Source organism: Bufo bufo, chromosome 5, assembly GCF_905171765.1.
Source record: "Bufo bufo chromosome 5, aBufBuf1.1, whole genome shotgun sequence".
Taxonomy (NCBI): domain Eukaryota; kingdom Metazoa; phylum Chordata; class Amphibia; order Anura; family Bufonidae; genus Bufo; species Bufo bufo.
The window spans coordinates 146,485,961-146,513,862 of NC_053393.1; the positions used below are offsets into that span (position 1 = coordinate 146,485,961).

Consider the following 27,902-nt stretch of genomic DNA (forward strand, 5'->3'; position numbering starts at 1 on the left):
GGGCAGCTTGAGGCTGGGTTTCCACATTCAGGTTTTTGTTTTGTTTTTTGCAATTTTTAATGCCAAAACCAGGAGTGGATTCAAAAAACAGGAGAAGCCTTTAGGATTTCCATTGTGTGTGTCTTTAAAGGGAATCTGTCAGCTCCAAAACAACCTCCAGACTAGAGTAAGTGGTGTATAGTGTAAGTGGTGCTGAGTTTGGTTATATAATTTTTATCTTCATAGTCACTTGTATTCTGATGCTGTGCCCCAACAAACCAGCAGTAAAATGCATTGAGAGGACTCCTGAGCTCATGGACATAATGGAGAGGACTCAAAGAGGAGTCCTCTCAATGCATTTTACTGCTGGTTTGCAAGAGCACAGTGTCAGAATGCAAGTGAGTATGAAGATAAATTTTACATTACTGGACTCAGCTTCACTGGGACTATACACTGCTTACTCTAGTTTTGGGGGTGTTTTGGAGCCAACAGATGGTCTTTAAGCCGTTTTGGGCTTTGACTTAAAAATCTTCACTATTTAGTTATGGCCGTATCATGTATGACCTAATAAAACAAACATTCATACTTACCTGCTCTTCCCCACTCCGGTCTGGACTCCCATTTATTCATCTTCTGCGCTCCCCCTCAACGTGTTTACTTCCGGTTGGCTTCAGTGGTGATGTTTCACTGCTGAAGCAAGTCACTGGCTGCAGCGGCGCAGATTACCATTAGGGATGAGCGAATAGACTTCGGATGCTTTATCCAAAGTCGATTTGCATAAAACTTCGCTTGAATACTGTACGGAGTGAGCGCTCCATACAGTATTAGAATATATTGGCTCAGATGAGCCCAAGTTATTACTGCGAAGTCTCACAAGACTTTGGGTAATAACTTTCTACTGTTAAAATTTTTTGTACCAAACCAGAGTTCGGTACTAAGGTTTTTTACAGTAGAAATTTACGTAGTTATTACCTGAAGTCTCGAGACTTCATGAAGTAATAACTTCGGCTAATCAGAATCCATACATTCTAATACTGTATGGAGCGCTCACTCCGTACAGTATTCAAACAAAGTTTTATGCGAATAGACTTCGGATGAAACATCTGAAGTCGATTCGTTCATCCCTAGTTACTATGACCATAACCCAGATGAAAATAAACATGTTGGGGACTAGAAGATGAACGAATGGGAGCCAGGACGCTGTACCAGAGCGGCAGACGCAGGTAAGTATGACTTTCAATAGGTCATACACGCAACGGAACATAAGTTACTAGTGCAGCTTCCTTGAAAATCTCTACCACTAAATGATCCACTAAAACGCATAAAGAAATTGAAAAGCCCGATGTCTCATACGAATGAGGGGGGCGGGTGCATTATGACCCACTCAGCAGCAGTTTGCGGTTTGTTCCAACAGACAAAAATATCTGTCATGCTAACAGTTTACAGTCAGTTTAGTTGGTGCACTCAGTGCCTACTATACTACTGCCTAAAATATGTGCTTACCACATCAACCTTTTGAAATGAGCAAGTCTACGTGAACTCTGTCAAAGCAAAATTAATATTCTAACAAAAATGTACAACACACTCCAAATATAAAGATAGCTTCTATAGCTATTAACATCATTTGTTTTCCCTCCCTCCCATTTTTCTTTTTACAAAATCTATTTAAAAAAAAAATCTCTGCAATCATATTAGGTTACGGTCACATCTGTTATGGAGATCCGGCAGGCTGTTCCGGCGTTGCTGGATTCTCTACTTCGCCGCTGGAAGCCTATTGCCTGTAATAAGGTCTGGCGGTGATCCACCCACTTTCCGGCATAAATGCTGGCCGACAGCCGAATCTCCTTATAGGAGATGTGAACGAGGCCTTGGCTAGCAGATATCAAAGTGACATAGCCAAAACTAATTTCCAATGACTGACAGTTCAGGTCATATATGTACATCATATACATTAGGCCGTTTCGCAAAAGGTTTGCAGTTACCTTTCAGAAAAAAGGCTAGATAAAAAAATAAAATACTAATGTGATACAAAACCTACATTACCAGAAGTTAAAACTAACTTAAGAAACATTTACTCAGTAAGTACTTTAGTCTCGATTGTAATCTGAATATGTACATTAAAAAAAAAAAAATTAAAAAAAATGTAGTGTTTATAAATTCAGGCATAGTTGTGGAAGGTCTTGGCCTCGACAAAACTATTTGAAAATTGAATGCTATGCAGGTTTGTCAAACCTTAGGCAGAAACCTAAAAATCGCAGGGTAGATCACGCAAGGTGATAATTACCAGACAAGAAAAAAAAATAATAATAAAAAAAAAAAAAAAAAACATCAGTTTAATACAATCTCGCTAAAATCTGATATGTAAAGTGATAAAAAACAAAACACATTTACAAATCAGCTGGTTTATACCCCAGGGAAAGTTCCGCCACGTGTGAATATATCCTTGTAACTATTCTACAGTCGTGTTTGATGTAAGTAAAAACTTTAAAATGTGTTTGCTGTTGGACTTGAAAACTATTTAGAATACAAGTCAAGGATGAATCCCATCCTACCAGGAATGCTTTCAACACTATGTGCAAACAGTCAAAGGTGGATGCTTAATGGAACATATTTTGGAAAGCATATAGATTTATCAGATGTCACAAACGGGGAAGACGTCAGAAATGTACCATTTTATAGGGTCCTCTGGGGGGGGGGTATATGACTATGGCATGAACATTCCATAATAAATGATTATTCAGTTAAAGCAAGCAGTATTATTTTTACATGAACAAAGACTCCCCCCCATTAGGACCGAGTATACTGTACTGTGCTGTATTTTGTCACCCTGCTCGCAGACTTCTCTACATTACTACTTGCTGGTTGTAGCTCCTCCACCAAATAGCCGCCCTGTTTGAAGTGCGTTTGGCCTTGGACTCCTCCATCTAAGATTGAGACACTTTCGTTTACTAGGTTTTGCGCCCCCGACACTTCTACTGGAATCACTGCGTTGCCATTAATGGCTGTTATAGGAGTGTAATGCCTCTCAGTAACTACTACGTTCTGCCTCACAGACTGATCAGGAATGCTTATGGTGGAATTTAGATTCGAGCTGGGGCCAAGAACCCTCTCTGTTACCAGCATATACTGTGAATCACGAGGCTCACTCCTAAAACCAGAAAAACCGTTGTTGATCATCCTTTCCGTTACCATAACATTTTCACCCTCAGGAATATCAACCAAGTTATGTAAACTAGATGCAGGCCGAATGATCCTTTCTGTCACCAGTAAATTCTGCTGACGTACTGGCTCCAGAATTATTGTGGGAGCAGTGGTATACGATTTTTCAGTCACAAGCACATTACCTCGCAGAGCTGGCTCTTTTACATATCTAGAAGACACATTAGACTCCTCAACCACCACATTCTCTCTAACCACACTTTCAGGTTTTAACCTCTGAACCTGGGATTCTGATGACATGTAAGAATTGTCCATCGCCTGGTAATGCTTTTCTGCAGTCTCTTCATTCTGGGCTGCACGGATATCTGCGATGGCTTCGGACTCAAAGGTACCTTGGTTAAGCTCCTCATGGGATTTATACTGTGAAATTTGCACGCCACTGTTTCCACCCTGACAAATATCTGCCAGAGTTTTGAACTTGAAACCTAAGTCATCCAGGTAGTCCTCTTCAAATTCACTTTCAATTAAACTGCAGCAGCCAACCGAACCAGCAATTGAACCTGTTCCTTCCTGTGAATAAATTAGAATACAATCCTTTGCTGCCTGGGCCACGTCTTCATCAGCACACCCCAAGACTTTCTAAAAATGATAGAGTAAAGGGTTATTAGATTTGATGACAAAGTACTAAGAATTTTAGAACATGTATAGAGCATTTTTTATAGAAAAATATTCCCTGTAAATTATAGCATTGAAATAGATAAAATTCTGGTCGCCAGTAGAAAGAACCTGGGTCAGGTTAGGGGTACATGTAAACCAGTACTGTATAAATGCACCATGGTCTTCAATGTCAATGTGCAAGGTCAAAATATTCTGGAAGCTCCATCATTCAAAGAATGAAGGGAACAAGGTCAGCATCCCATCAGTTATAATAAACCCTAGGTCATATGCCATAATAATATGTAAGGGTTATACAGGGATTAATAAGTTTTTGTTTTTTCTTTTAAACTTTAAAGGGAACCTAAAATCAGAAAGTTTATGCTGCCCTACATGCAAATAGGGAGGGAACGGTCAATGAAGCCAAGTTGGTCTGTGGAGAAGCCAGAGGGGAGCCTCTAGTGGACACATCTACTGGTGCTCAGCTCTTTTTAAAACCACAATTTCTAAATAAAACGAAGCTTGTTGTATTGATGGAGCCTGACGGAATTTCACAATGCCTGGTTAGGGCAGCATGAATCCGATGGCAGGTGCTCTTTATGGCCACATTTAGATGAGGGAGACTCTCCGTAACAACATTATAGTATAATACATGTTAACTGTGGGTTACAAAACCCACAGAGCTGAAAAAAAAAAATATATATCAAAATAATATTTTAGGGCATGTTGCAGATATTTAAGTCGGCACCATGACCATTTCCTTGCAGAAATGCTATAGATTATTTTTCTGCCGCATCTGCACTTGGTCTAAATCTTTACTGAAACGGTCGTAATTAAAGTATATTAAAAGAATAAGCAGGAGACCGAACGGTAGCACATCTGATCGGACCTCTTGTGGTTATAGAAGGTTATTGAGGTTATAGAAGACAAGCAGAAAAAAAATAAAAATAAATTAAATGCTAAAAAATAAAAACTTCCTCCAAGTGGTGACTGCAGATATAGGGTTGTGTGCTTCACAGGAGTGATTGCTATAGCAATACCAAGCACCAACGCACATCTAAGATCCGTACATCTATTATGAAGCTAACCGGCACATGATTTTGGACAGATTGCAAACTGTAAATGTGGTCATAATTCAGGAGTTACTTACGTCATAAAAATATCCTTTAATGAATCCCTCATTCAGAGCTGCCTGACCTCCGGCGCCACCAGCAATACCATAACCATATCCAGCTCCTGCTCCGGCCCCAGCAGCTGAGGCCAGACCGCTGATCATTCTCATGTTACCACCAAGAGAGCCTGCTGTCATTTCTTCTCTACTCAGAAGAACCTGGTTTTCATCGTAATGTCTTTCCACTCCCATACTTGAATGGTACATATCCTTGCTGTAGCCATAGCCATCCATTGATTGCATACCATAGCCATCTCTCATGCCAACCCCAGTTCCGGCACCAAGTCCAGCAGAACCAACTGTTCCAATTGCAGATGGAAGAGCTGCCTAGGATAGTAAAAACATTTCAGCGTAATTTATCATCTGTTTTTGTTAAGATAGAATTAACAAATGCAATTTAAAATGACTGTTCTCTCTTTGAAAGTTATTCATTAAAAAGGGTCACTAACTGTTCAAAAAAACTTTTGATATGTCAGAGACAGACCCCCATTGATATAAACTTTTGGTATAAGACCCGCACAATCTCTAGAATGAGGAGAGATGTCTATGGGCCCATCTTGATTCAGTCCTCAGCAGCAGGAAGAGAGCGTGATATGCGGGGACTTCTCTCCTTGTTCGGCCTCATGGACAAAACCGGTGTGTTTTGCAGTCCGCAAAACACAGAAGGCGTCCGTGTGCATTCTGCAATTTGCGGAACGGCACGGACAGCCAGCCATTGATATAACTTCCTATTCTTGTCCGCAAAACGGACAAGAATAGGACAGGTTATTTTTTTGCGGACCACGGAACAGAGCAACGGATGCGGACAGAACACGGAGTGCTGTACGCATCTTTTGCAGCCCAATTGAAGTGAATGGGTCGACATCCAAGCCGCAAAAACCGTGGCTCGGATGCGGACCAAAACAACAGTCGTGTGCATGAGGCCTTCTAGAGATCAAAATTTTTGACATCTGACATATAATTGGTTTTTGGAAAAGTTAGTAACCCTTTCTATATATTTTAGACGTCTCTAAAAATTTACAATATTTGTACTATTAAAGGGGTTTTCTAGCAGTTAAGTAAGGATGACCACACCTCAGGATAAGTCATCAATATCTGATCGGTGGGGATTCGAGACCTGGCACCCCTGCCAATCGGCTGAAGAGACTGCAGCGCTTGGATCATTGTTTAGCGATATTGTAGCGTGTGTCTGCTGTTTTAATAGCGCTGGATTTTATAATATGGTTATTAATAAAAAGATTTATTGGCATTTGCTGCCTTCTAAAGGTCCACTGCTGGTTTCTGCCTTGAATGTTCTAGGATACATTTCTCACCCCTGGTGAGTAACACTGAGGAGGGGAGTCTTGTACAGGTGGTCACCACTTAGCAGAACAGTAAACCAGGACTGGGCCCCTTAGCAGCTGCGAGGTTTGCATCTACGATATATGTGGGCATGTGTTAGTGGGTAATCATTGGCTTCCTAGCAGAAAGCCTTATGGTTGACAGCAGTGGGTTTAACAGAAGGACTAGAACCATAATGGAATTATACCCATAAGGCATCATCACTACCTCTTCGCATCAGTGATGCATAACTACTAGTCAATACCACAGTATGAAATTTTTAGATTATGGCACCGGGCATGAACAATGCTGGGCAAGAATGGCATTATTTGTCTTCAGCCTTACTGAATCGCCACCTATCAGACCATGTGTAGTTTAAGTTGGAAATTTTAAAACTGTTGGTTAACAATGTCTTCTAAAAACTAAATAGAACAATACTCACTGTGTCGACAGGTTCTGGACCTTCTTTGTTTTGTATAAGGATGGACTGCTCGGGGCCATCTACAGCCAAAAATCCCTTCCCTCCTGATCCACAGTAACATAAAAGCAACAGGAGGGGCACCACTAGGGAAATACAAAAAATATAGTCCCCAGGTTACATAGAAACATAGAATGTGTCAGCAGATAAGAACCATTTGGCCCATCTAGTCTGCCCAATATACTGAATACTATGGATAGCCCCTGGCCCTATCTAATATGAAGGATGGCCTTATGCCTATCCCATGCATGCTTAAACTCCTTCACTGTATTTGCAGCTACCACTCCTGCAGGAAGGCTATTCCATGCATCCACTACTCTCTCAGTAAAGTAATACTTCCTGATATTACTTTTAAACCTTTGCCCCTCTAATTTAAAACTATGTCCTCTTGTAGCAGTTTTTCTTCTTTTAAATATTCTTTCCTCTTTTACCTTGTTGATTCCCTTTATGTATTTAGGTTTCTATCATATCCCCTCTGTCTCGTCTTTCTTCCAAGCTATACATGCTAAGGTCCTTTAATGTTTCCTGCAATCCATGTACTAGTTTAGTAGCTCTTCTCTGAACTCTCTCCAAAGTATCAATATCCTTTTGGAGATATGGTCTCCAATACTGCGCACAATACTCCAAATGAGGTCTCACTAGTGCTCTGTAGAGCGGCATGAGCGCCTCCCTCTTTCTACTGGTAATGCCTCTCCCTATACACCCAAGCATTCTGCTAGCATTTCCTGCTGCTCTATGACATTGTCTGCCTTCCTTTAAGTCTTCTGAAATAATGACCCCTAAATCCCTTTCCTCAGATACTGAGGTTAGGACTGTATCACTGATTTTACATTCTGCTCTTGGGTTTTTACGCCCCAGGTGCGTTATTTTGCACTTATCAACATTAAATTTTAGTTGCCAGATTTTTGACCATTCCTCTAGTTTTCCTAAGTCCTTTTCCATTTGGTGTATTCCTCCAGGAACATCAACCCTTTGTATATGGAATCTAAAGACACATTGCTCTAAAACGGCTTGATAATTTAATTACTGTGTGTAAAATAATGGAAGACCTCAATAAATCACAAAAGTGTCCTCAATATTAACCCTTAGGTTTAAAAATAGTTATAGTAACACTATCAAATATTTTATTACCATTTCAAATTCATCATTTTCATTAGAAAATCTGCCACATAAAAATCAACCCACATCAAAAGACAGCACAAAAACCCACAGTGCCCCAAATGACAGATTCCTTGAAAAGACAATACTTTAAGTTTACAGATCTATCCATCCATCTATCTACAATTCCTCTAGCAATTTCTTCATTCATCTCCATTTTCTGGGTTCTAGTTGGTGTCCCATTACAATTAAAACCCAGAAATGTATAAGGGAATCAGGTGTAACTATGTAATATTTGTATCAGGATCATGCAGAAAGGGCTGCAGACTGACAGTTTAGTGTTCCTCTAACAAAAAGTTGGTACATAGGGGGGAAATCTTAATTCACCAAGGAACCTTTACTTTTAAGTTCACCTCAGTCATTTCACATACTGTACTACTCATGTGGCAGAGAAAGAAACAAGGAATATCATTGTATACTTACACAGTAATAGTAGACAAGCAAGTATCATGAGAGCAATGGCACCACCTCCCAGGCCTATGGAAGTGTCAGTCCGCATTTCACTGCATGCATAACCATCATTATTACAAGTGCAAACTGCCAGTGTCAGAACTTGTTTCTCTGGACAACTCAATCCTTGGTTATCCGTTACTAGAATTTTAACTTGATGTCGCCCCTCCCATATATCTTTTGGGATCAGCTGTGCACTAACATCTAAGAAAGAAAAACATTACTAGGTAGGTATGGAAGGATTATCGCATGTACACACACACACACACACACACACACACACACACACACACCAAAAGCATAGTATACGGCTGTCGCACAAACACATTGATCAGATGTCAGAAAAGTCCAGCATGGCCCCAATTAGTCACTGGTAGGGATGAGCGAATAGACTTCGGATTAAACATCGGAAGTCCATTCGCATAAAACTTCGTTCCAATACTGTATGGAGCAGGAGACTTCTCGCGAGACTTTGGGTAATAAACTTCATAAATTTATTTGTACTGTAAAAAAAAAAAAAAAAAAAACATTTCCCGAACTCAGGTTTGGTTTTGTCTGCCTCCGTGAATTGGACTTTAGTCTGTTTTGACTATAACATTTGTATATTTGTGTATGTGGAATAAAGAATATTCATTTAAAGAGTAACTAAACCTTTGAGTAAAAATTATAATAACTTGTCCCTAATAAAAGTTTTTCTAATATACTTTATTAATGGATTTTGTACTTTTATTAGGTTTTTCCCTACCTAAAGCGCACCATTCCCTGTGCACCTAAAACTGACATTTCTGTACACCGCTGACTGCTCAGCGGTGTAAGATGACACTTTATAAATAGGGCCGCAGCAGCAGTGAGTACAGGCATATTGCTGCTTCTGCCCTTGCCCCCCAGAGGTTTACTAACTCCTGGCATAGCACATGGGTACTCTGTACCCATGTACTATGCCAGGATTAGCTGATGGGAGCGGCTCCTGCCTGTGCCTGCTTCGCTAAGCTAAGAGCTGACATTCAGGACTTTTAGCTTAGCAGAGTAGGTTGAAGCAGGAGCAGCTCATGCACCCATGTGCTACGCCAAGAGTTACTTTCACACTAGCGGCACGGACCTCCGACAGGCTGTTCTGTCGGGTGAACAGCCTGTCGGATCCGTCCTGCCACTAGTGAACGTGTGCCCCCGGACTGCCGCTCTGTCCCCATTGACTATAATGGGTGCGGGGCGGAGTTCCGGCAGAGGCACGGCGAGAGGCTGTCGGAATAAATGTCGGACAAGTCGTAGTTTTATGCTGTGCCTCCGCCCCCCGTCAATGGGGACGGAGCAGCAGGTCCGTGCCGCTAGTGTGAAAGTATCCTTAGTAATCCTCTGGGGGGCACAGGCAGGAGCAGCAATGTGCGCTCCTGCCCATGCACACTGTTGCTGTGGCCCCATTCAAAAATGTCTACAGCCCGTACGCCGTACACCGCTGACTGCTGTACAGAAATGTCAGTTTTAAGTGCACAAGAAAAATAAAATAAAAAATTGTATAGGAGCGATCCGTCCCATTGAAATGAATGGGACGGCTTGGGTGTAATTATACCTGCTCACCGCTGCAGATGCGACTGCGAGCAGGTAAACAATGAGGAGGAGGCAGCGCTGGCACAGCGCGAGCCTTCTCTTCAAACAGCTGATCGGCGGGGGTGCCGAGTAATTAATAAATATAACTTGGACAACCCCTTTAACATTTTAGGATACAAGGTCAGCAAAGCAGATCTAAGAAACATTGGGTATTGAAAACAACTATGGCTCATAATAAACTTGCAATCTCCACTTTCCATGGATGGCTAACCTCTGGCACTCCAGCTGTGGTGAAACTAAGACTCCCAGCATGCTCCATTCATTTCTGTGGAGCTCCGAGGACAGAGAAGTAAGTGTGCATCTTAGGAGGTGTAGTTTTACCACAGCTGGAGTGCCGGAGGTTAGCCATCACAGGTATCCTTAGGATTGAACATCATTTTTAGAGTACAGCCGACTATTAGTTGTTTTTCAGTAGCCCTGGCACCAGAAATAGTCACTAGAACCAGAAGTAAATGGGATCAGCGCTGCAGTAACCACTTCCACCTACTACAGAGTGGTGTAGTCTTGGTGCCTATTTCCGGTGGACCCCCACCAATCAGATACTGAATAGGCTATCAATATAAAAATCCTAGAAAACCTCTTTAAAGAAACCTGTTTCTTACCATCAGTTTTCCCAATTGACCACATCTTAGCGCTCCCAGCAGGTTCATCTACAATCGTAAATTTCAGTGGAGCACCATTGGGAAAGCCATCGGGATCCATTGCTGTCAAGTTGATGAATGGTACATTATTACAAACTGTCTGATCTGGATTTACTAGAACAGGGCAGTTGTCATTTACGTCTTCCACCTCTATAGCTATAGTTCCAGTTGCAGTCTTTCCTGGAATATCTGGAAGAAAAAAATTATAATTTTGCAACAGTGGTTAAAAGACAAAGAACATGTGTATGCAAGTAGGAAGGATCAGCCCTTTCTGCACAGGCGGTTACATATGCATTCACAAACATACATTTACAGTTCTATGACAAAGGTTGGCTGTGTTGACATTTTTTTTTTTTATAATCTTTTGGCTGGACATGTCCTGAGATGCGACACAACCAGCTCTTCAAACATTATTTTGTGATATTGTTTCACCAGATCTCTATCTTATATGTGGCTACTGCCTATGTTCAGCCACCCAGTGGCTGTGTTGTGAACTGCAGCCTCCATAGAAAAGTGTGTTTTAACCATGGATATTTAATAAAGAGGACATTGACATTAAAACTGGGAGTGGTGTCAGTCCTTGTTGGTTTGCCGTTTGGCTTGTGCTTAACAGTATGTAACTGAGTCAGTCATTTATTTTAGCAGTTCTTGCTACCAAGTCACAATATCGTATTAGAGAGGAGCATACGTATGTTGGTCAGACCCTTCCATTTATATATAATAAAAAAAAAAAAAAAAAAAAAAACACACGTTCCAAATGTATGTTTTTTTAACTTTTTGCACTTTCCTTGGCAGTGTGTGCAAAATATGTGGGTAGCTAAGACTCCAAAAACTCAATATTTTTGGAGGCATTTTTTTTCCCTTTAAGCAGATCTATTTCAATCATAAAGTTGTATAAGGGAGAGAAATGTGTCCTACATCTCCATCGAGTTGTATCAAACGTATAATTCTGTGTGTGCCATTAAGATCAAACTGGCACAGAGTATATCCCTGCAACGTTATTAACACAAAAAAATCTGCCCCACTACGTCTGGGGAAAAAAGGCCGTGTAGGAAGTGACACTTACCTTCACTAATAGCCAAGATTTTAGCTATATAGGTTCCATTGACTACAAATATAGACTCCCGATCAGGCATTTTTATAAGTTTAATTTCAGCTGTAGTTTGATCAATCATAAACCAATTATCTGGATCATATTCCTTGGCATACCTGTTACAAAATAGCATGGAAATAAACCAGTGATACAAAAAGCACAGTCTAAATCCAATTAAATCATGAGCCGAGGGGGCTCAACAGGTACATGAGTGTGAGGGACCATGCACATGGCTCAGTTTTGTACGGTGCCATTAAAGGACTTTCATGAAGCATCTACGGTACCTCTGTATGCCTTAAAGTTCATAATTTTTTCCCCATACAAATGTAAGAGGAAAAAAAAGAAAAAAAGGTTGCAGCACGCTCTTTTGGACCACCAAGGAATGGAGAAATTCTCTTACAAACATGAGTAGGTTGATTTTAAAGGGGTTTTCAGAGACTTTATAACTGATAACCTTTCCTTGGAATAGGTCATCAATATCTGATCAGTGCGCCCTGCAGATCAGCTGCTTGAGAAGGCACCTGCACTCGCAGAAGCACCATGGCCTTTCCTCAGCTTGGTATTGCAGCTCAAATCCGTTCACTTTAACCCCTTAGGGACGAATGACGTACCGGTACGGCATGTTTCCCGAGTCCTTAAGGACCCATGACGTACCGGTACGATTGCGGCGTGGCGGGGGTTAATTGGAACAGGATACCCGCTGAAATCATTCAGCGGGCATCCTGTCACAACGCCGGGGGATCGGCGATCGCCGCAAACCGCAGGTCAATTCAGACCTGCAGCTTTACCTGCGGTTGCGGCGGCGGCATCGGGTCCACATGCGGCTGTGGGGGGGACCTGATGGCAAGGAAGGCATCGCGCTGCCTTCCGGTGAAGAGCCTGTGAGATCTAGCCCCCTGGATCTCACAGGCCCCAGAAGCTGTATGAGTAATACACACAGTATTACTCATACATCCAATGCATTCCAATACAGAAGTATTGGAATGCATTGTAAAGGAATATACCCCCCCAAAGATCAAGTCCCAAAGTGGGACAAAAAATAAAGTTGAAAAATAAAAATAAAGGTTTTCCCCCCAAAAAATAAAAAAGTTTCAAGTAAAAACAAAAACGTCATTTTCCCCAAATAAAGTTAAAAATAAATTGGTAAAAAAATAGGGGGAAAAAGTATACAAATTAGGTATCGCCGCATCTGTATCGACCGGCCCTATAAACATATCACATGACCTAACCCCTCAGATGAACACCGTAAAAAATAAAAAAACTGTGCTAAATAAACAATTTTTTTGTCACCTTACATCACAAAAAGTACAACAGCAAGTGATCAAGAAGGCATTTGCCCACCAAAACAGTACCAATCTAACAGTCACCTCATCCTGCAAAAAATGAGCCCCTACCTGAGACAATCGCCCAAAAAAATAAAATAAAATTATATGGCTCAGAATATGGAGACACTAAAACATCATTTTTTTTGGTTTGAAAAAAGCTGTTATTGTGTAAAACTTACATAAATAAAAAAGTATACATATTTGGTATCACCGCGTTCGTATCGACCGGCTCTATAAAAATATCACATGACCTAACCTCTCAGACGAACACCGTAAAAAATTTTAAATAAAAACTGTGCTAAATAAACCATTTTTTGTCACCTTACATCACTAAAAGTGCAATAGCAAGCGATCAAAAAGCCACACGCACCGCAAAATAGTGCCAATAAAACAGTCATCTCATCCCGCAAAAATCATACCCTACCCAAGGTAATTGCCCAAAAACTGAAAAAAATATGGCTCTGACTATGGAGACACTAAAACATGATTTTTTTTGCTTCAAAAATGAAATCATTGTGTAAAACTTACACAAATAAAAAAAAATATATATACATATATTAGGTATCGCCGCATCCGTGACAACCTGGTCTATAAAAATATCACATGATCTAACCTGTCGGATGAATCTTGTAAATAACAAAAAATAAAAATGGTGCCAAAACAGCCATTTATCTTGCCTCACAAAAAGTGTAATATAGAGCAACCAAAAATCATATGTACCCTAAACTAGTACCAACAATACTGCCACCCTATCCCGTAGTTTCTAAAATGGGGCCACTTTTTTGGAGTTTCTACTCTAGGGTGCATCAGGGGGGGCTTCAAATGGGACATGGTGTCAAAAAAACCAGTCCAGCAAAACCGGCCTTCCAAAAACCGTATGGCATTCCTTTCCTTCTGCGCCCTGCCGTGTGCCCGCACAGCGGTTTACGACCACATATGGGGTGTTTCTGTAAACTACAGAATCAGGGCCATAAATATTTAGTTTGGTTTGGCTGTTAACCCTTGCTTTGTAACCGGAAAAAATTTAAATGGAAAATCTGCCAAAAGTGAAATTTTAAAATTGTATCTCTATTTTCCATTAATTCTTGTGGAACACCTAAAGGGTTAACAAAATTTGTAAAATCAGTTTTGAATATCTTGAGGGTTGTAGTTTCTTAGATGGGGTCATTTTTGGGTGGTTTCTATTATGTAAGCCTTGCAGAGTGACTTCAGACCTGAACTGATCCCTAAAAATTGGGTTTTTGAAAATTTCAGAAAAATTTCAGGATTTGCTTCTAAACTTCTAAGCCTTGTAACATCCCCAAAAATAAAATATCATTCCCAAAATGATCCAAACATGAAGTAGACATATGGGGAATGTAAAGTAATACTTATTTTTGGAGGTAATACTATGTATTATAGAAGTAGAGAAATTGAAACTTGGAAATGTGCAAATTTTTCGGTAAATTTTGTATTTTTTTTATGCCAAAAAAAATTTACTTTTTTGACCCAATTTTAGCAGTGTCATGAAGTACAATATGTGACAAAAAACAATCTCAGAACGGCCTGGGTAAGTAAAAGCGTTTTAAAGTTATCAGCACTTAGGCCCCTTTCACACGAGCGTGACGGATTAGGTCCAGATGCGTTCAGTGAAACTCGCACCATTTTGTAAGCAAGTTCAGTCAGTTTTGTCTGCGATTGCGTTCAGTTTTTTCCGCGCGGGTGCAATGCGTTTTTCACGCGCGTGATAAAAAACTGAAGGTTTACAAAACAACATCTCCTAGCAACCATCAGTGAAAAACGCATCGCACCCGCACTTGCTTACGGATGCAATACCCATTCACTTCTATGGGGCCAGGGCTGCGTGAAAAACGCAGAATATAGAACATGCTGCGATTTTCACGCAACGCAGAACTGGTGCATGAAAAAAAACGCTCATGTGCACAGACCCTTTGAAATGAATGGGTCAGGATTCAGTGCGGGTGCTATGCATTCACGTCACGCATTGCACCCGCGCGGAAAACTCGCTCGTGTGAAAGGGGCCTTAAAGTGACAAGGGGCCTTAAAGGACTTGACAAAAAATTGCCAAGTCCTTAAGGTGAAATAGGGCTGAGTCCTTAAGGGGTTAATGGGGCTGAGCTGCGCCTAGGCCATGTGACCGATGAACGTGTCACGTGGCCTAGACTAAGCCTGCAACAAGGCAGTGGCACTACTGTGAGCGCCGGTGCCGTTGTGTCGGACTCCCCCACTGATCAGATACCGATGACCTCTTTTAGAAAACCCCCTTTAATTGGTTTGGAGTAAAGTTTGGATATTTTATAGCCCACAGGGCTGGCTGTCATTCATCTTATCAGATGCCTGATATAGCATACTTCATTGCCATACACCATGCTACACTATTTGGGGGTGGAATGTGGCATGTATACTACATTCAAAAAAAACTGTAATAAGTGAGTAATATCATGTAGTTTACAATAATAATACAGCTGTAGATTTCACATATTTCCGAAATATATGTAGTCAGTATTTGAGAAGAGTTAGGCCCCTTTCACACGGGCGAGTATTCCGCGCGGATGCGATGCGTGAGTTGAACGCATTGCACCCGCACTGAATACTGACCCATTCATTTCTATGGGGCTGTTCACATGAGCAGTGATTTTCACGCATCACTTGTGCGTTGTGTGAAAATCGCAGCATGCTCTATATTGTGCGTTTTCCACGCAACGCAGGCCCCATAGAAGTGAATGGGGCTGCGTGAAAATCGCAAGCATCCGCAAGCAAGTGCGGATGCGGTGCGATTTTCACGCACGGTTGCTAGGAGATGATCGGGATGGAGACCCGATCATTATTATTTTCCCTTATAACATGGTTATAAGGGAAAATAATAGCATTCTGAATACAGAATGCATAGTACAATAGCGCTGGAGGGGTTAAAAAAAAAATAAGAATTTAACTCTCCTTAATCCACTTGATCGCGGAGGCAGGCATCTCCTTCTGTCTCCTTTGCTGAACAGGACCTGTGGTGAGCATTCATTACAGGAAAATGACCTGTGGTGACGTCACATGATCTTTTACCATGGTGATGGATCATGTGATGACCGGGTTTCTTATTTTTTTTAACCCCTCCAGCGCTATTGTACTATGCATTCTGTATTCAGAATGCTATTATTTTCCCTTATAACCATGTTATAAGGGAAAATAATACAATCTACAGAACACCGATCCCAAGCCCGAACTTCTGTGAAGAAGTTTGGGTACCAAACATGTGCGATTTTTCTCACGCGCATGCAAAACGCATTACAATGTTTTGCACTCACGCGGAAAAATCGCGGGTGTTCCCGTAACGCACCCGCACATTTTCCCGCAACGGCCGTCTGAAAAAAGACCTTAGATACAAACAGAGGGGAGAAGAATAAATGACCACTAACCAATACAAAAAGAATTTCTAACAAGTGCAAGATAGCCACTGCTAGACTGCCATTCAGGTCTGTCTGTGCAGTGCTACACAAAATAAATGTGGGGAATTGGAATTATCTAAATGACTGCTTCAAAATCTGAAGTATTAAGAGAGCACTTACTTGACATGTTCAGCCACTTTCCCTGTGTCTTCATCAAATGCCTGATATGATCCAATGACTGTATTTATTATAGTTTTTCCTTCAGAAACAGGAAAAATTTTCCTCTTGGGCTTGAAAACAGGACCCTCATGAACATTCTTCACCTTCACTCTTATGGGGATAGCTTTACCACCACCGCTACCACCACCAGCTCCACCTCCTCCTCCTCCTCCTCCTCCTCCTCCGACCAGATACTTAATTGAGCTGTGATATTCTGCTCGGTTTGAAACCACGACACTCAGTTCAGCAGTCTTCATCATTTCATAATCTGCTTCCTGAACAAAAAAATATTTTACATTAGATGAATTTATGGATACAGAAGTGCCAGCATCTAAGGGGATGATGAGCTGGTGGTGAAGTCTGTGGGTCCATAAGAGATGAATCATGATAGTATATGCCCTAAGCTTCTCAGCATGGACCCTCGGCCTGTGTGTTAATAGCGCCACTTACCGCTGCTGTACGTGTGCAGCCTGTAAGTAAATTATGTTTGTGTGAATAAGGACTTAAAGGGAATTCTAGAGCTATGTAAATAAAACTCTTGAAATTCCCCCCATTCTCACGTCATCTGTTTCCAGTGAATGGAATCATTCTTGTAACGTTAAAAAAAAAAAAAAAAAGGCTGAAAATCATACAGATCTAATACTGGGGATCCCCTGTGACTAGATACACCAGAAGCAGCATAAATAACTGTTCAGAGAGCCCAGAGGATTGCCTAGACTGGATACAATTGCAGCAAACGCTCAGTTCTGACAAGTATTAGGTTTGTACGGGTTTTCAGCCTCTGGATATAAAACAGTAAAGGTTGCCATTCATTGACAGCAAAGTTAAAAAGGGCTGTCCAGGCTACAGATATTGGAGATCCTCTGGTGCTGGGTGTTGGACCCCTACATACCTGATATTGATACTGATGACCTTTCTGACCCCTGGAAAACCCTTTTATTACAAAGTAGCATAGGTTTTCATTTTATACAACTACATAAAGAAAAACTTTGAAAGGACAGATCTTACACACTGTATTCAATAAAAGGGGGAAGGAATAAAATAGAATTGTGTAAATGATCCTCTAACCAGCAGAGGACAGCACAGCTTTAGAAGCCCTGGATGTGAAATAAACCTGCACTAAATATTTCTGTTCAGCTCAGCTATAGAAACGGCTCCTGACAGACACCAGTAATTAGAACGAAGTCTCTTGAGGTTTCACCAGCATGCGACTTTGTCCAGCTTTTCAAATGAAATTTGTGATGGAGGCTTCAAAGCAAGTGTGAACAGAGCCCAAGATAGTCAGTACGTACATGGTAAATCTATAAATATTTGCTGCATGCTTAGTCAGTCCATTATTACCTTCACCAGCATTAGCACTCCTTCATTGGTTTGTGGATCCGTTAGGATTTCAAAATGGTTGCCTTCATTGCCTGACACTATAGTAAAGTTAGCAAACCAGTTATCGGTGAATTCCTCATCATTATCAAACACCTTCATACGTAATATTTCAACATTGGCAACATTTTCCTCAACGTCTCCTTCATACTGAAATAGAGATGAAAATAAAAAGATCCCATAAAATATCTGATAATACCGAAAGCAAAAAAGGGATTAGAAAATACCATTTTTTTTTCTTGGACAGAATTAGGCCCCGTTATATCTTATATATGAAGAAAGCTCATGTCTGCAGCCCTTCTGTATTGCCGTACCATAGGAATCAGTCTAACATTTGCTTCGCATACCTGTTCCTTTTCGAGTACAGGAATGTTGTCATTGACGTCCTTTACTTTAACTTGGACGGTAGCTGTATGGGCTTTGCCTCTCTGAAGATCTCCATTTAGATCTCTCACTTCAACAGTCAAAGAGTAGCTGCTTTGTGTCTAAACAAAAAAAATCCCCACAGAATTACATCACAGACTGTATAAAAAAGGTGAAAGGACATTCCAAGCAAAATTCACACATTTTCAGGTTAACTGCCATTGTTAAAAGATACATATGATCTAAATAAAGCACAGTAACATTTCCCATTCTTCATTTTATTTGAGAGATCATCCTATTCTTCATGATAGTGGTATAATCTTGTGTTACTTGTCGGAGTCATCCCATTGAGGTGTGCAATAAGGGTTAGCTTATGGGTTGAATAACCAGGTTTGATATTCTCTGGAAATACTTTAGCATTCAATCCATATGGATCTGCTGACCGAAACCACACTCTGGTTTACTGTGATGCCACTGCCAGCTTGGCAATTGTGTTTTTTGACAACCACTGTGACCCTTGTGTAAATTTGGTCGGATTTAATTTTTCATGAAAAGTTGATTTAATAGGACTTTTGTTTGTGATAACTTGTGCTTTTTATGTTCTATATTAGACATTTTCACTGTTGACATCCTGCTGGTAGTTTGCCTCAGTTGAACAACACTGTTAACTGTAATAACTGAGCCCTGAATCTTTTAAATATCTAGCAGTGTTTTGTCAGGTATGGCATCTGTCAGTAGATTTGTACCTATGACACTGACTGACCTGTTACATGTGCACTTGGCAGCTGAAGACATCTGTGTTGGTCCCATCTTCAGATGTGCTGCATTGCTGAGAAAAATGAGGTTTTAATTTATGCAAATGAGCCTCTAGGAGCAAAGGGGGCGTTGCTGTTACACCTAGCGGCTCCACTTTTTCTGCAACTGCTGAGCCCCCTTGTCATTGATGGACAGGGCCAGGCATTGAAAACCTCATCACACCTGCCTGGTCCTGTCAATCAAAGAGAAGACGCTGCAGTTACACCTGGAGGCTCTGTTCTCTCTGCACCAGCAACTCCCCCATTGCTCCTAGAGGCTTATTTGCATAAATTAAAACATTTTTTTCTCACGATTGCAGGCACATAATATGGGACCACAGACGCCTTCAGCTGCCAAGCACCCATGTAACAGGTCAGCCAGTTTCATAGGTACAAATCTGCTGACCGATGCCCTTTAAGTTACTGTAATAAAACACTTCACAATTCTATGGGTTTTGAGGAAGAGATATTTACTACCTCCCAAGAATATATTCACAAATGAAAAGAAAAAAATTTAGAAACCAAAATTCCTGCAACTTAAAATCCATTTAAATCATATGGGTGGGGTTTTACAGCAGCAAGTACATGGCATTCTAAAAGTCTTCCGAAGAATTCCGATGACAGTCGCAGAAATTTCTGTAACAAATCTACAGCGTGTGAATATACCCCAAAGATTTCGACTAGAGATGAGCGAAGCGAGCTTCGGATGCCACTTTCTAAGCCGCTTCGCTAAAACATTCGTCGATCCTTCTCCGTACAACATTAGAATGTACTGCCTCTGATGAGGCGAAGTCCGTTATTGACAAAGTCGTGCAAGACTTCGTTGAATAACTTTGGTAATTGACTATTACAGTGAAAAACCACTTCAAAACTTGGAACTGAACTCTGCTTCGGTTCAGAGTGGTACCTTGAACTGAAGCAGAGTTCGGTTTCAAGGCTTTTCACTCTAATAAATCAATTACCGAAGTTATTTCGGTCATCTCTAAATTTTGACGTATTCATTCATAATGAAACATAACACATAAAATATAATATTACCTCTCTATCAAGTGTAGACACGGTTGTGATAACTTCACCATTCTTAGTCACCATGAATTCATATGATCCAGGATCTTGAGACAGAATTCTGTAGGCAAGTTTAGAATTGATGGTGTTGGCTTCGTCTGCATCAGTTGCATTTAGCACCATAACAATGCTGTCTGTGTAAAGACAAAACAAACATATTTTAGAATATTTATTACTTATAAATATGGCTTTTAGCTGAAGTGTTATTTTTCTATTGATTATGCCTTTATCTTTTATGCCTGACAAAAAAAAATAATGCACCAGAAAGTTGATGGAATTGAATGAAACTTTATCTGTGTGGATGTAATGATGACATATGCAAGTGATTACAATAATAGAGAACATATATACATTTATTGGGGAAACCTGTACAATTGAAAAGAGGCTCTAGTATCTTGTTGGGCCGCCTCTAGCCTGGATACAAGACGAGATATGGTTGGGAATGGGAGGCATACAGGTTCCGTATGGTATTCCATAGCATTTTTGCCGACAGATGGTGCAACTGAGCCCGTAGATCCTGCTCACTCGTAAGTTGCAGAAGCTCAATAGACTATAAATCTGGTGACGGCTCAGGCCAAGGAAATGTTTAACTGGTGGCAATATTCCTGGGAAATGCTTGTTGTGTGCGGGTGTGAATTATCTTGCTGAAAAATACCAGTTGGAAGCCTTCCCATGACAGGTAACACATGTGGCTGCACAATGTCCTGAAGATATCGCTGATCTGTTACTGTCCCTTGCATCACTTCTATGGATGACTGTTGTGATGATCTGAGGAGCCATCAGATACACTAGCAGTTGGGGCAGTGTGAAGCTCCACTGCAAAGGCAAGACTGAAGCCCTCACCAAGAGGCCTCCATACTTGAACCCAAACATCATCAGATCCCAAAGAGAACCTGGACTAGTTGGTAAAGAAGATATAGTTCCAGTCCACAGCAGTCCAGGTTTCTCCATAGGGTACTTTCACACTAGCGTCGCTGGATTCCGGCAGGCAGTTCCGTAGCCGGCAATCTGTATGCAAACGGATCCGTCTCACAAATGTATTGCAATACAGGATCCGTTTTTCCGGAACACTTAGGGCCGGATCCGGCATTAATGCGTTTCAATGTAAAATAATGCCGGATCCAGCATTCCGGCAAGTGTTCCGGAATTTTGGACGGAGAAAATACTGCAGCATGCTCCGTCCAAAAACCGTACAGTGACTGAACTGAAGACATCCTGATGCATACTGAACGGATTGCTCTCCATTCAGAATGCATCAGTTTTTTTCCGATATTGAGCCCCTAGGACGGAACTAAATACCGGAAAAGAAAAACGCTAGTGTGAAAGTACCCTTAAGGACACCACTGCACACAAAGACGACTGGTGGCTGGCTGTCAATGGCATGAAATTTCCTTCTGCCAAACACCTGGAAAGGTTTTAGGCAGACACAGGAGTGTATAATGAAGGTGCCACCTGTTTCTGGTCGGTGGTCAACAAAACTTTGGGAGCTGCTTGTTCTTGTTGGCAGATCAAACAATCTTCTTTAATGGTGGTCTGTCTGAGCCGTCTGCAGCCTGTGTGCCATGTGTGCGCGGCCTCATTTAAAGAGGACCTTTCACCGATTCTTACCCTATGAACTAACTATACTGACATATAGAGCGGCGCCCGGGGATCTCACTGCACTTACTATTATCCCTGGGCGCCGCTCCGTTCTCCCGCTATGCCCTCCGGTATCTCCGTTCCCTAAGTTATGGTAGGCGGAGTCTGCCCTTGTTCTTCTGTAGCGCTGGCCAATCGCATTGCAGAGCTCACAGCCTGGGAGAAAATAACCTCCCAGGCTGTGAGCTCTGCGCTGCGATTGGCCGGCGCTAGAGCAGAACAAGGGCAGACTCCGCCTACCATAACTTAGGGACTGGAATCTCTGCCTACTATAACTTAGTGAGCGGAGATACCGGAGGGCATAGCGGGAGAACGGAGCGGCACCCAGGTATAATAGTAAGTGCAGTGAGATCCCCGGGTGCCGCTCCACATGTCTGTATAGTTAGTTCATAGGGTAAGAATCGGTGAAAGGTCCTCTTTAACGGTTGCTGCCAACAGCTAGGTCAGAACAGCTTAATGATGGACATTTCGTAGAAACCACCATCCTTCTCTCAGTCTAATGATGCATCCCCTCTCAAAGTGTGTTAATTGGGCAAAATGTCCGAGTCCGTCGTGGAGGCATCTCTAGCAGTCAATCTCTCAACAAGAGGTACACTACCCAGAAGTAGCCTCTGAGAGCCTTTTAATAGGGCAGAGGGGGAAGCACTTTTACGCCCTCTTGTGGCAAGACTCAGTGTTTAATCAGACTATACAAAAAAATGACCTACACATCAGGCTTGTATCACTGTGCCTTTAAAAACAAAAAGGGGAGAGATTTATAGAGCCTTTTAGGTCACAAAAGTGGTGTTAAAAAAGGTGTAAATTATGGAGCACGCCATATGTGCAACTTTTGGGGCTTCTCACCACTTTTCTAAAGTGGTGAAAAGAGGGGGTGGGAGCCTTCCACTAGATTTACTATAACTTACAACAGAAATTAGAAAAGTCCCACTTCAAAGCACAGGAGATCAAGACTGGTGTTTTCTATTTTCCCAATCTGGCAAACCTAAGGCTAAATGCATTTGTGCAGATTAGATTCTGAAAAAAGCTATAAGAAATAAATGTGTGACTTTTGTAACTGAGGCTGTAAAACCCCTGCACATTCATAGTTGCCTTTGTTCCAATTCATATACAATTCTACCCTTTGCATGCTTACATTGACATTTAATTTAGTTAATTTTCTGAAATATTAAATAGTAGACAGAGGATACGTGGATAAAGTGACAGACTTACTTGCAGGACTCAACTCTTCCACTGCTGCAACAAATACGTTTTGTGTAAAAACTGGATCGTTATCATTGATGTCGAGAACCCTTACTCTGAGGTCTATAGGCGGCTCAACATCCAAACCGTATTGGTCTCGGGCATAGCCTTTTAACTGGAAAAAAAAAGCGAGTCACATTCACTATTGTGGCTGTGCCTGAATTCTGAGGTAATTTGCGCCAAAATTTGGGACATTCTTGGTGGATTTCATTTTAGAACCATCTATGAAGAAAGTAAGCCAAAAAGAATAATCCACTGTAGGGATCGACCAATTATCGGTTTTACTGATATTATCGGCCGATATTCAGGATTTTGACAGTTATCGGTATCGGCAACTATTTTGCCGATATACCGATAACGTATTGGGAACACCGAACGCTCTGCTCTCAGCGCTCTCCGTGTTCCCTCAGCAGCACAGGGGAGAAGGAAGCAGTGTCTCCCTCCCCCCTGTGCTGCTGCCGCCAGTGAGAGGAAGGAGGACAAGAGGAGGGGAGGGGCTGTGGCCGCTGCGCCACCAATGAAGATAAGTCTCTCAATCATTCATATACAGGAGGCGGGAGCTGGCTGCAGAATCACATAGCCGGCTCCCGACCTCTATGAGCAATAGCTGCGGTCCGCGGTAGTTAACCCCTTAGGTGCCGCGGATCGCAGCTACCGCTCATAGAGGTCGGGAGCCTGCTATGTGATTCTGCAGCCAGCTCCCGCCTCCTGTATATGAATGATTGAGAGACTTATCTTCATTGGTGGCGCATTGCGCCCCCCACCCCCATCCCAATAGTAAAAACATTGGTGGCGTAGTGTGCCCCCCCACCCAGTATTAATCATTGGTGGCAGTGGCCACAGGACCCCCTCTCCCCTCCGATCGGAGCCCCAGCAGTGTAAGCCTGGGGCTCCGATCGGTTACCATGGCAGCCAGGACGCTATTGAAACCCTGGCTGCCATGATAAGCTCCATGCTGCTGTGTGCACAGAGCACAGAGCAGCAGGGACAGTGTGAGCTCCTATTCGCCCTGATAGATCTCTATCAGGGTGAATAGGACAAGGGTTCTAGTCCCCAAGGGGGCGAAAAGTTAGTAAAAAAAAATAAAAAAAATAAAAAAACACAACACACACACACACACACACAACACCAAAATATTAAGTATAAATTAAAAAGATTTACAAAAAAAAAAAAAACACGTTAACAATAAACATAAATTTTCAGCAGATTTGTGTAGGAAATTTTTTTTTCTCAAAAATGAAAATTCCCAGAATATCGGTATAAATTATCGGCTTGAAAGTTCACAAATTATCGGTATCGATCGGCCCTAAAAAAAAATCAATATCGGTCGATCCCTAATCCACTGTGCTTTGCCTGCGGAGGGGGTCTGGCATCATGGGAAATGGGCAGGTCTTAAAACGCACCATAATTTTGGCACAAAATTTGGGTGGAAAGTAATCCAAATAGGCGGTATAAAGTTACACTAGACAGGCTAAATGTACGTCAGATTTATCATCCAGTATCAGCCACAGTGATAAATCTAGTGGATTAGACAGCATTAGTAAATCTGCGGTACAATCGAAATCGCTTACTAGTGAATTATCACCCATTCCCAAGTAAAACATTTAAATTGGGAACTGGGTAATTCTTGGTCTTTCAATAAAAAAGGGGAAATGTTGAAAAGTATGAGAAGTGTTGTTTTACACAGAAAGCAGTTATGATTATATATTGAGTACAAGGAATCCTTGCTGTGTAGTAGTTAACTTACATAAAACATGGAGATTTCTTCTCTGTCCACGATTCCAGTGACGTTCATTTCTCCGGTATTTTCATTTATAATAAATATACCTAGTGGAGGTTGAGTAACTCCCTGTCCGGTGATTGAGTATCGAATTCTACGATTTGGCTCTACCTTGTCAGATGTTATCTAATAAAGACAATATAGTAATAAATGAGAAAACGGCACGGAATACTTACTGCAAACAATACAAGATGTTACCCAGGCACTGCTTTGGATTTTTATGCCAAACTTCACATCTATGTGGAAGACAAGGCAGTAGATGTCACTTACCTTTGCAATAGGATTCTTAAAAGAATTGTCCTGCTCTTCATAAATTGAAACTGGTGGGATGATCCATTCCCGCTTATGCCTCACTAATTCCACAGTTCCCTCCTCCGGTTTTCTGCTTCTCTTCACCACCTTTAATGGAGCAAAAGAGGTCATGCAGACAACATGGCGGTGGCTTTCATCATTTATATTAGAAGGGTTTTGTATAATCTATCACACCTAAACTATACATTTTGAAATAGTTGAATGTGATGTGCAGGAGACAAGTGCTTTTTTAAATCTGCATTTTCGCATGATGCGACAGCAGAGGGCGCCCAGTCATCTCTGAAAGTAAAACCAATGATGCACAGAAGGAGGCTCACACAACTGGATAATGAAGTCCTTTACTTCAATGAACGCCCTTATTTTAATAGGGTTATACTATTGCCATCATCATCATCATCTAGGATGCAGTCTCTTTCACACAAGGCAAACTGCTTTACAGCGCCCTATGACTTGTCACCAAGATACAACAGGCCCTGCATGTGACCTCCTAGGTCTACCTTCCTGTTCCTGGGAGGGGGTTAGGCCAAGAAAATGAGAACTGTTCAAAGACTGCATGGTTGGTTCCTTACCTCAAAATGGAGGCCATGTCCAAAACCAAGAATGACCTGCAAATAAAACAAGAAGCAAAGCAATGAATTAAGCTGCGTGCGAGAATTACAAAGAACATCAATAAATCACAAATCAGAAGGAAAGGAACAGACACAAAAATGGACCCGTTTAGTACCGCTGTTCAATCAGCTATAAAACTAGAAAAATGAGAGTCTCCATTTACTTCTAAAAAACCTGTACTCCGCGTAAACAAGGCTAGGAGCCCATATGCCATTGGAAAATTCATATTACTTACAGAAGCATTTCGATAACACCCTGGGAGCAAATGTGCAGTTTACAGCAATGAAATGAAACTCCCTTATATATTATTTAAAAAGGTATAATAATATACTATAGGGGGAGGGGGTAGGCAACCTCCGCCACTTCAGCTGCTGTGAAACTACAACTCCCAGCATGCATACTTGCTCTGCTCTTCTAAGAACTCTCAAAGAAATTAATGCTGGGAATTGTAGTTTCACAACAGCTGGAGTGCCAAAGGTTGCGGACCCCTTATTTTGGGCATACTGTATGTGTCTGCAGCTTACTGGTACTGAACTTCCACCATGTAAATTCAGCAGAGGGGTTCTCTTAAGGGTTTGTTCAGTGGGGTAATTCTGAGGAAATATCCTCAATATCAGATCGGCGGGATCCAGGCACCCTGGCCGATCAGCTGACTAAAGTGGTCGCGGAGCTCTGGCGAGCGTTGCTTCCTCTTCAAAAGTTCATCGCATTCACTTGGTCAATAATATTACTTCTCGACACAACCCCTTAAAATCTGCCACCACAAAAAGATGGCAGAAATGTTTTTTGCGGGGACACTGCTGTAGGAATCGCTGCGGGTATTCGGAGCACAGACTGCGATCAGACAGCGTTTACGTCTGCAGAGTGTGGATGAGATATCTGGAGCCCTCATATACCTTTGCTGGCATTTTAAGACTGCGGATTTGCCCCATACAGATCTGCGGCTTTTACACCACGTGAGAACATACCGTAAAACGGACATGGATTGCTCGGGACACTTCTGGTCCCTTTACAGGGGACTTTATCGGACAGATTATCGGGAATGAGCATTCATAGGAATGTGTGTTCCTGATAATCGGCCAGTGTGAATGTGCTGCCGATCACCTAATGACTGTGCAAACGCTTATTCATCGGGTGCAATCTTCGTTTATGCCAAAACCATTGTTTCTGGGCAGCAGATTCCTCGTTCCCATACATGGGAGGTGACGGCCGTATGTAAATTCAGATCTTAGGGTTGCACATGTAGCAGCTGTGCTGCGGTTTAAATGTGGCAAAAAACTGCATCATTAAAAATGCCTGCGATTTTTGCAGCAACATCTGTCATGGCCCATGAACAGGTGGGAACTAGGGTTAGGGACCACTCAAATGGAGGCAACCTTGACGCGGTGAGTGGCTTATTACGCTTTGGCCAAAATGTAAACCAATGTCTCATCCAGCATGGAGGCAGGGCAGAATGCTGGATATAGAGTGCGATCACATTTGTATATGTATTTCGCCATAGTGATCTGCACCTATATACAGGTTGTGCTGACTCAATTCCCCCAAAAAAAAATCTTCGTAGTTTATATTGGAGGCGTGGCGATCTCCTTTGAGTCATGCACACCTGACCAGTCAATCTGTCCTGGAGGCTGGTTTTAAAGTCAGTATAAAACTGATTCTGCGTATATAGAACCTACCAGTAGCCATTTGGCTCCAGGAGAAGTATATAGTGGGCTCAGCGTGCATGTTGGTACTTGCATCCCTGGATCCGATGAAAGCTGTAATGGCACCGGACGGGGTTAAAAGCAGAGTGTGCTTGGCGTGCACGCTGACCTGCATTCCCTGGACTTTGTGTGGCTGTCATGGCCCATAAACAGGTAGGAACTAGTGTTAGGGACCACTCAATAGAGGCGACCTTGACATGGTGAGTGGCTTATTAAGCTTTGGCCAAAATGTAAACCAATGTCTCATCCAGCATGGAGGCAGGGCAGAATGCTGGATATAGAGTGCGATCACATTTGTATTCTCTTTTTGCAGCAACATGCCTGCGGTTACGGTGCGTTTTCTTCCAGCGAAAGGAAAAGCACACAGCAGACTTAGGCCTGTTTCAAATGGGC

At 41.8% G+C, this 27,902-nt stretch overlaps 1 protein-coding gene across 2 annotated transcripts in view; it reads right to left on the reverse strand.

Moving 5' to 3' along the window:
* Positions 1-1,649: 1,649 nt before the first annotated feature.
* Positions 1,650-27,902, reverse strand: part of DSG2 (desmoglein 2) — a 63,902-nt gene continuing 37,649 nt past the window's right edge. For both annotated transcript variants that reach the window (XM_040433360.1, XM_040433359.1), the window contains exons 2-15: positions 25,767-25,802; positions 25,156-25,284; positions 24,853-25,011; positions 23,076-23,220; positions 20,202-20,362; positions 18,354-18,491; positions 17,971-18,156; positions 16,591-16,904; positions 11,682-11,824; positions 10,577-10,804; positions 8,343-8,573; positions 6,726-6,847; positions 4,943-5,290; positions 1,650-3,777 (exon numbers count right to left, since the gene is read on the reverse strand). In XM_040433360.1, the coding sequence (XP_040289294.1) occupies positions 2,767-3,777; positions 4,943-5,290; positions 6,726-6,847; positions 8,343-8,573; positions 10,577-10,804; positions 11,682-11,824; positions 16,591-16,904; positions 17,971-18,156; positions 18,354-18,491; positions 20,202-20,362; positions 23,076-23,220; positions 24,853-25,011; positions 25,156-25,284; positions 25,767-25,802 (3,351 nt within the window). In that variant the 3' untranslated portion in view covers positions 1,650-2,766. The remainder of the gene's footprint in view (positions 3,778-4,942; positions 5,291-6,725; positions 6,848-8,342; positions 8,574-10,576; positions 10,805-11,681; positions 11,825-16,590; positions 16,905-17,970; positions 18,157-18,353; positions 18,492-20,201; positions 20,363-23,075; positions 23,221-24,852; positions 25,012-25,155; positions 25,285-25,766; positions 25,803-27,902) is intronic.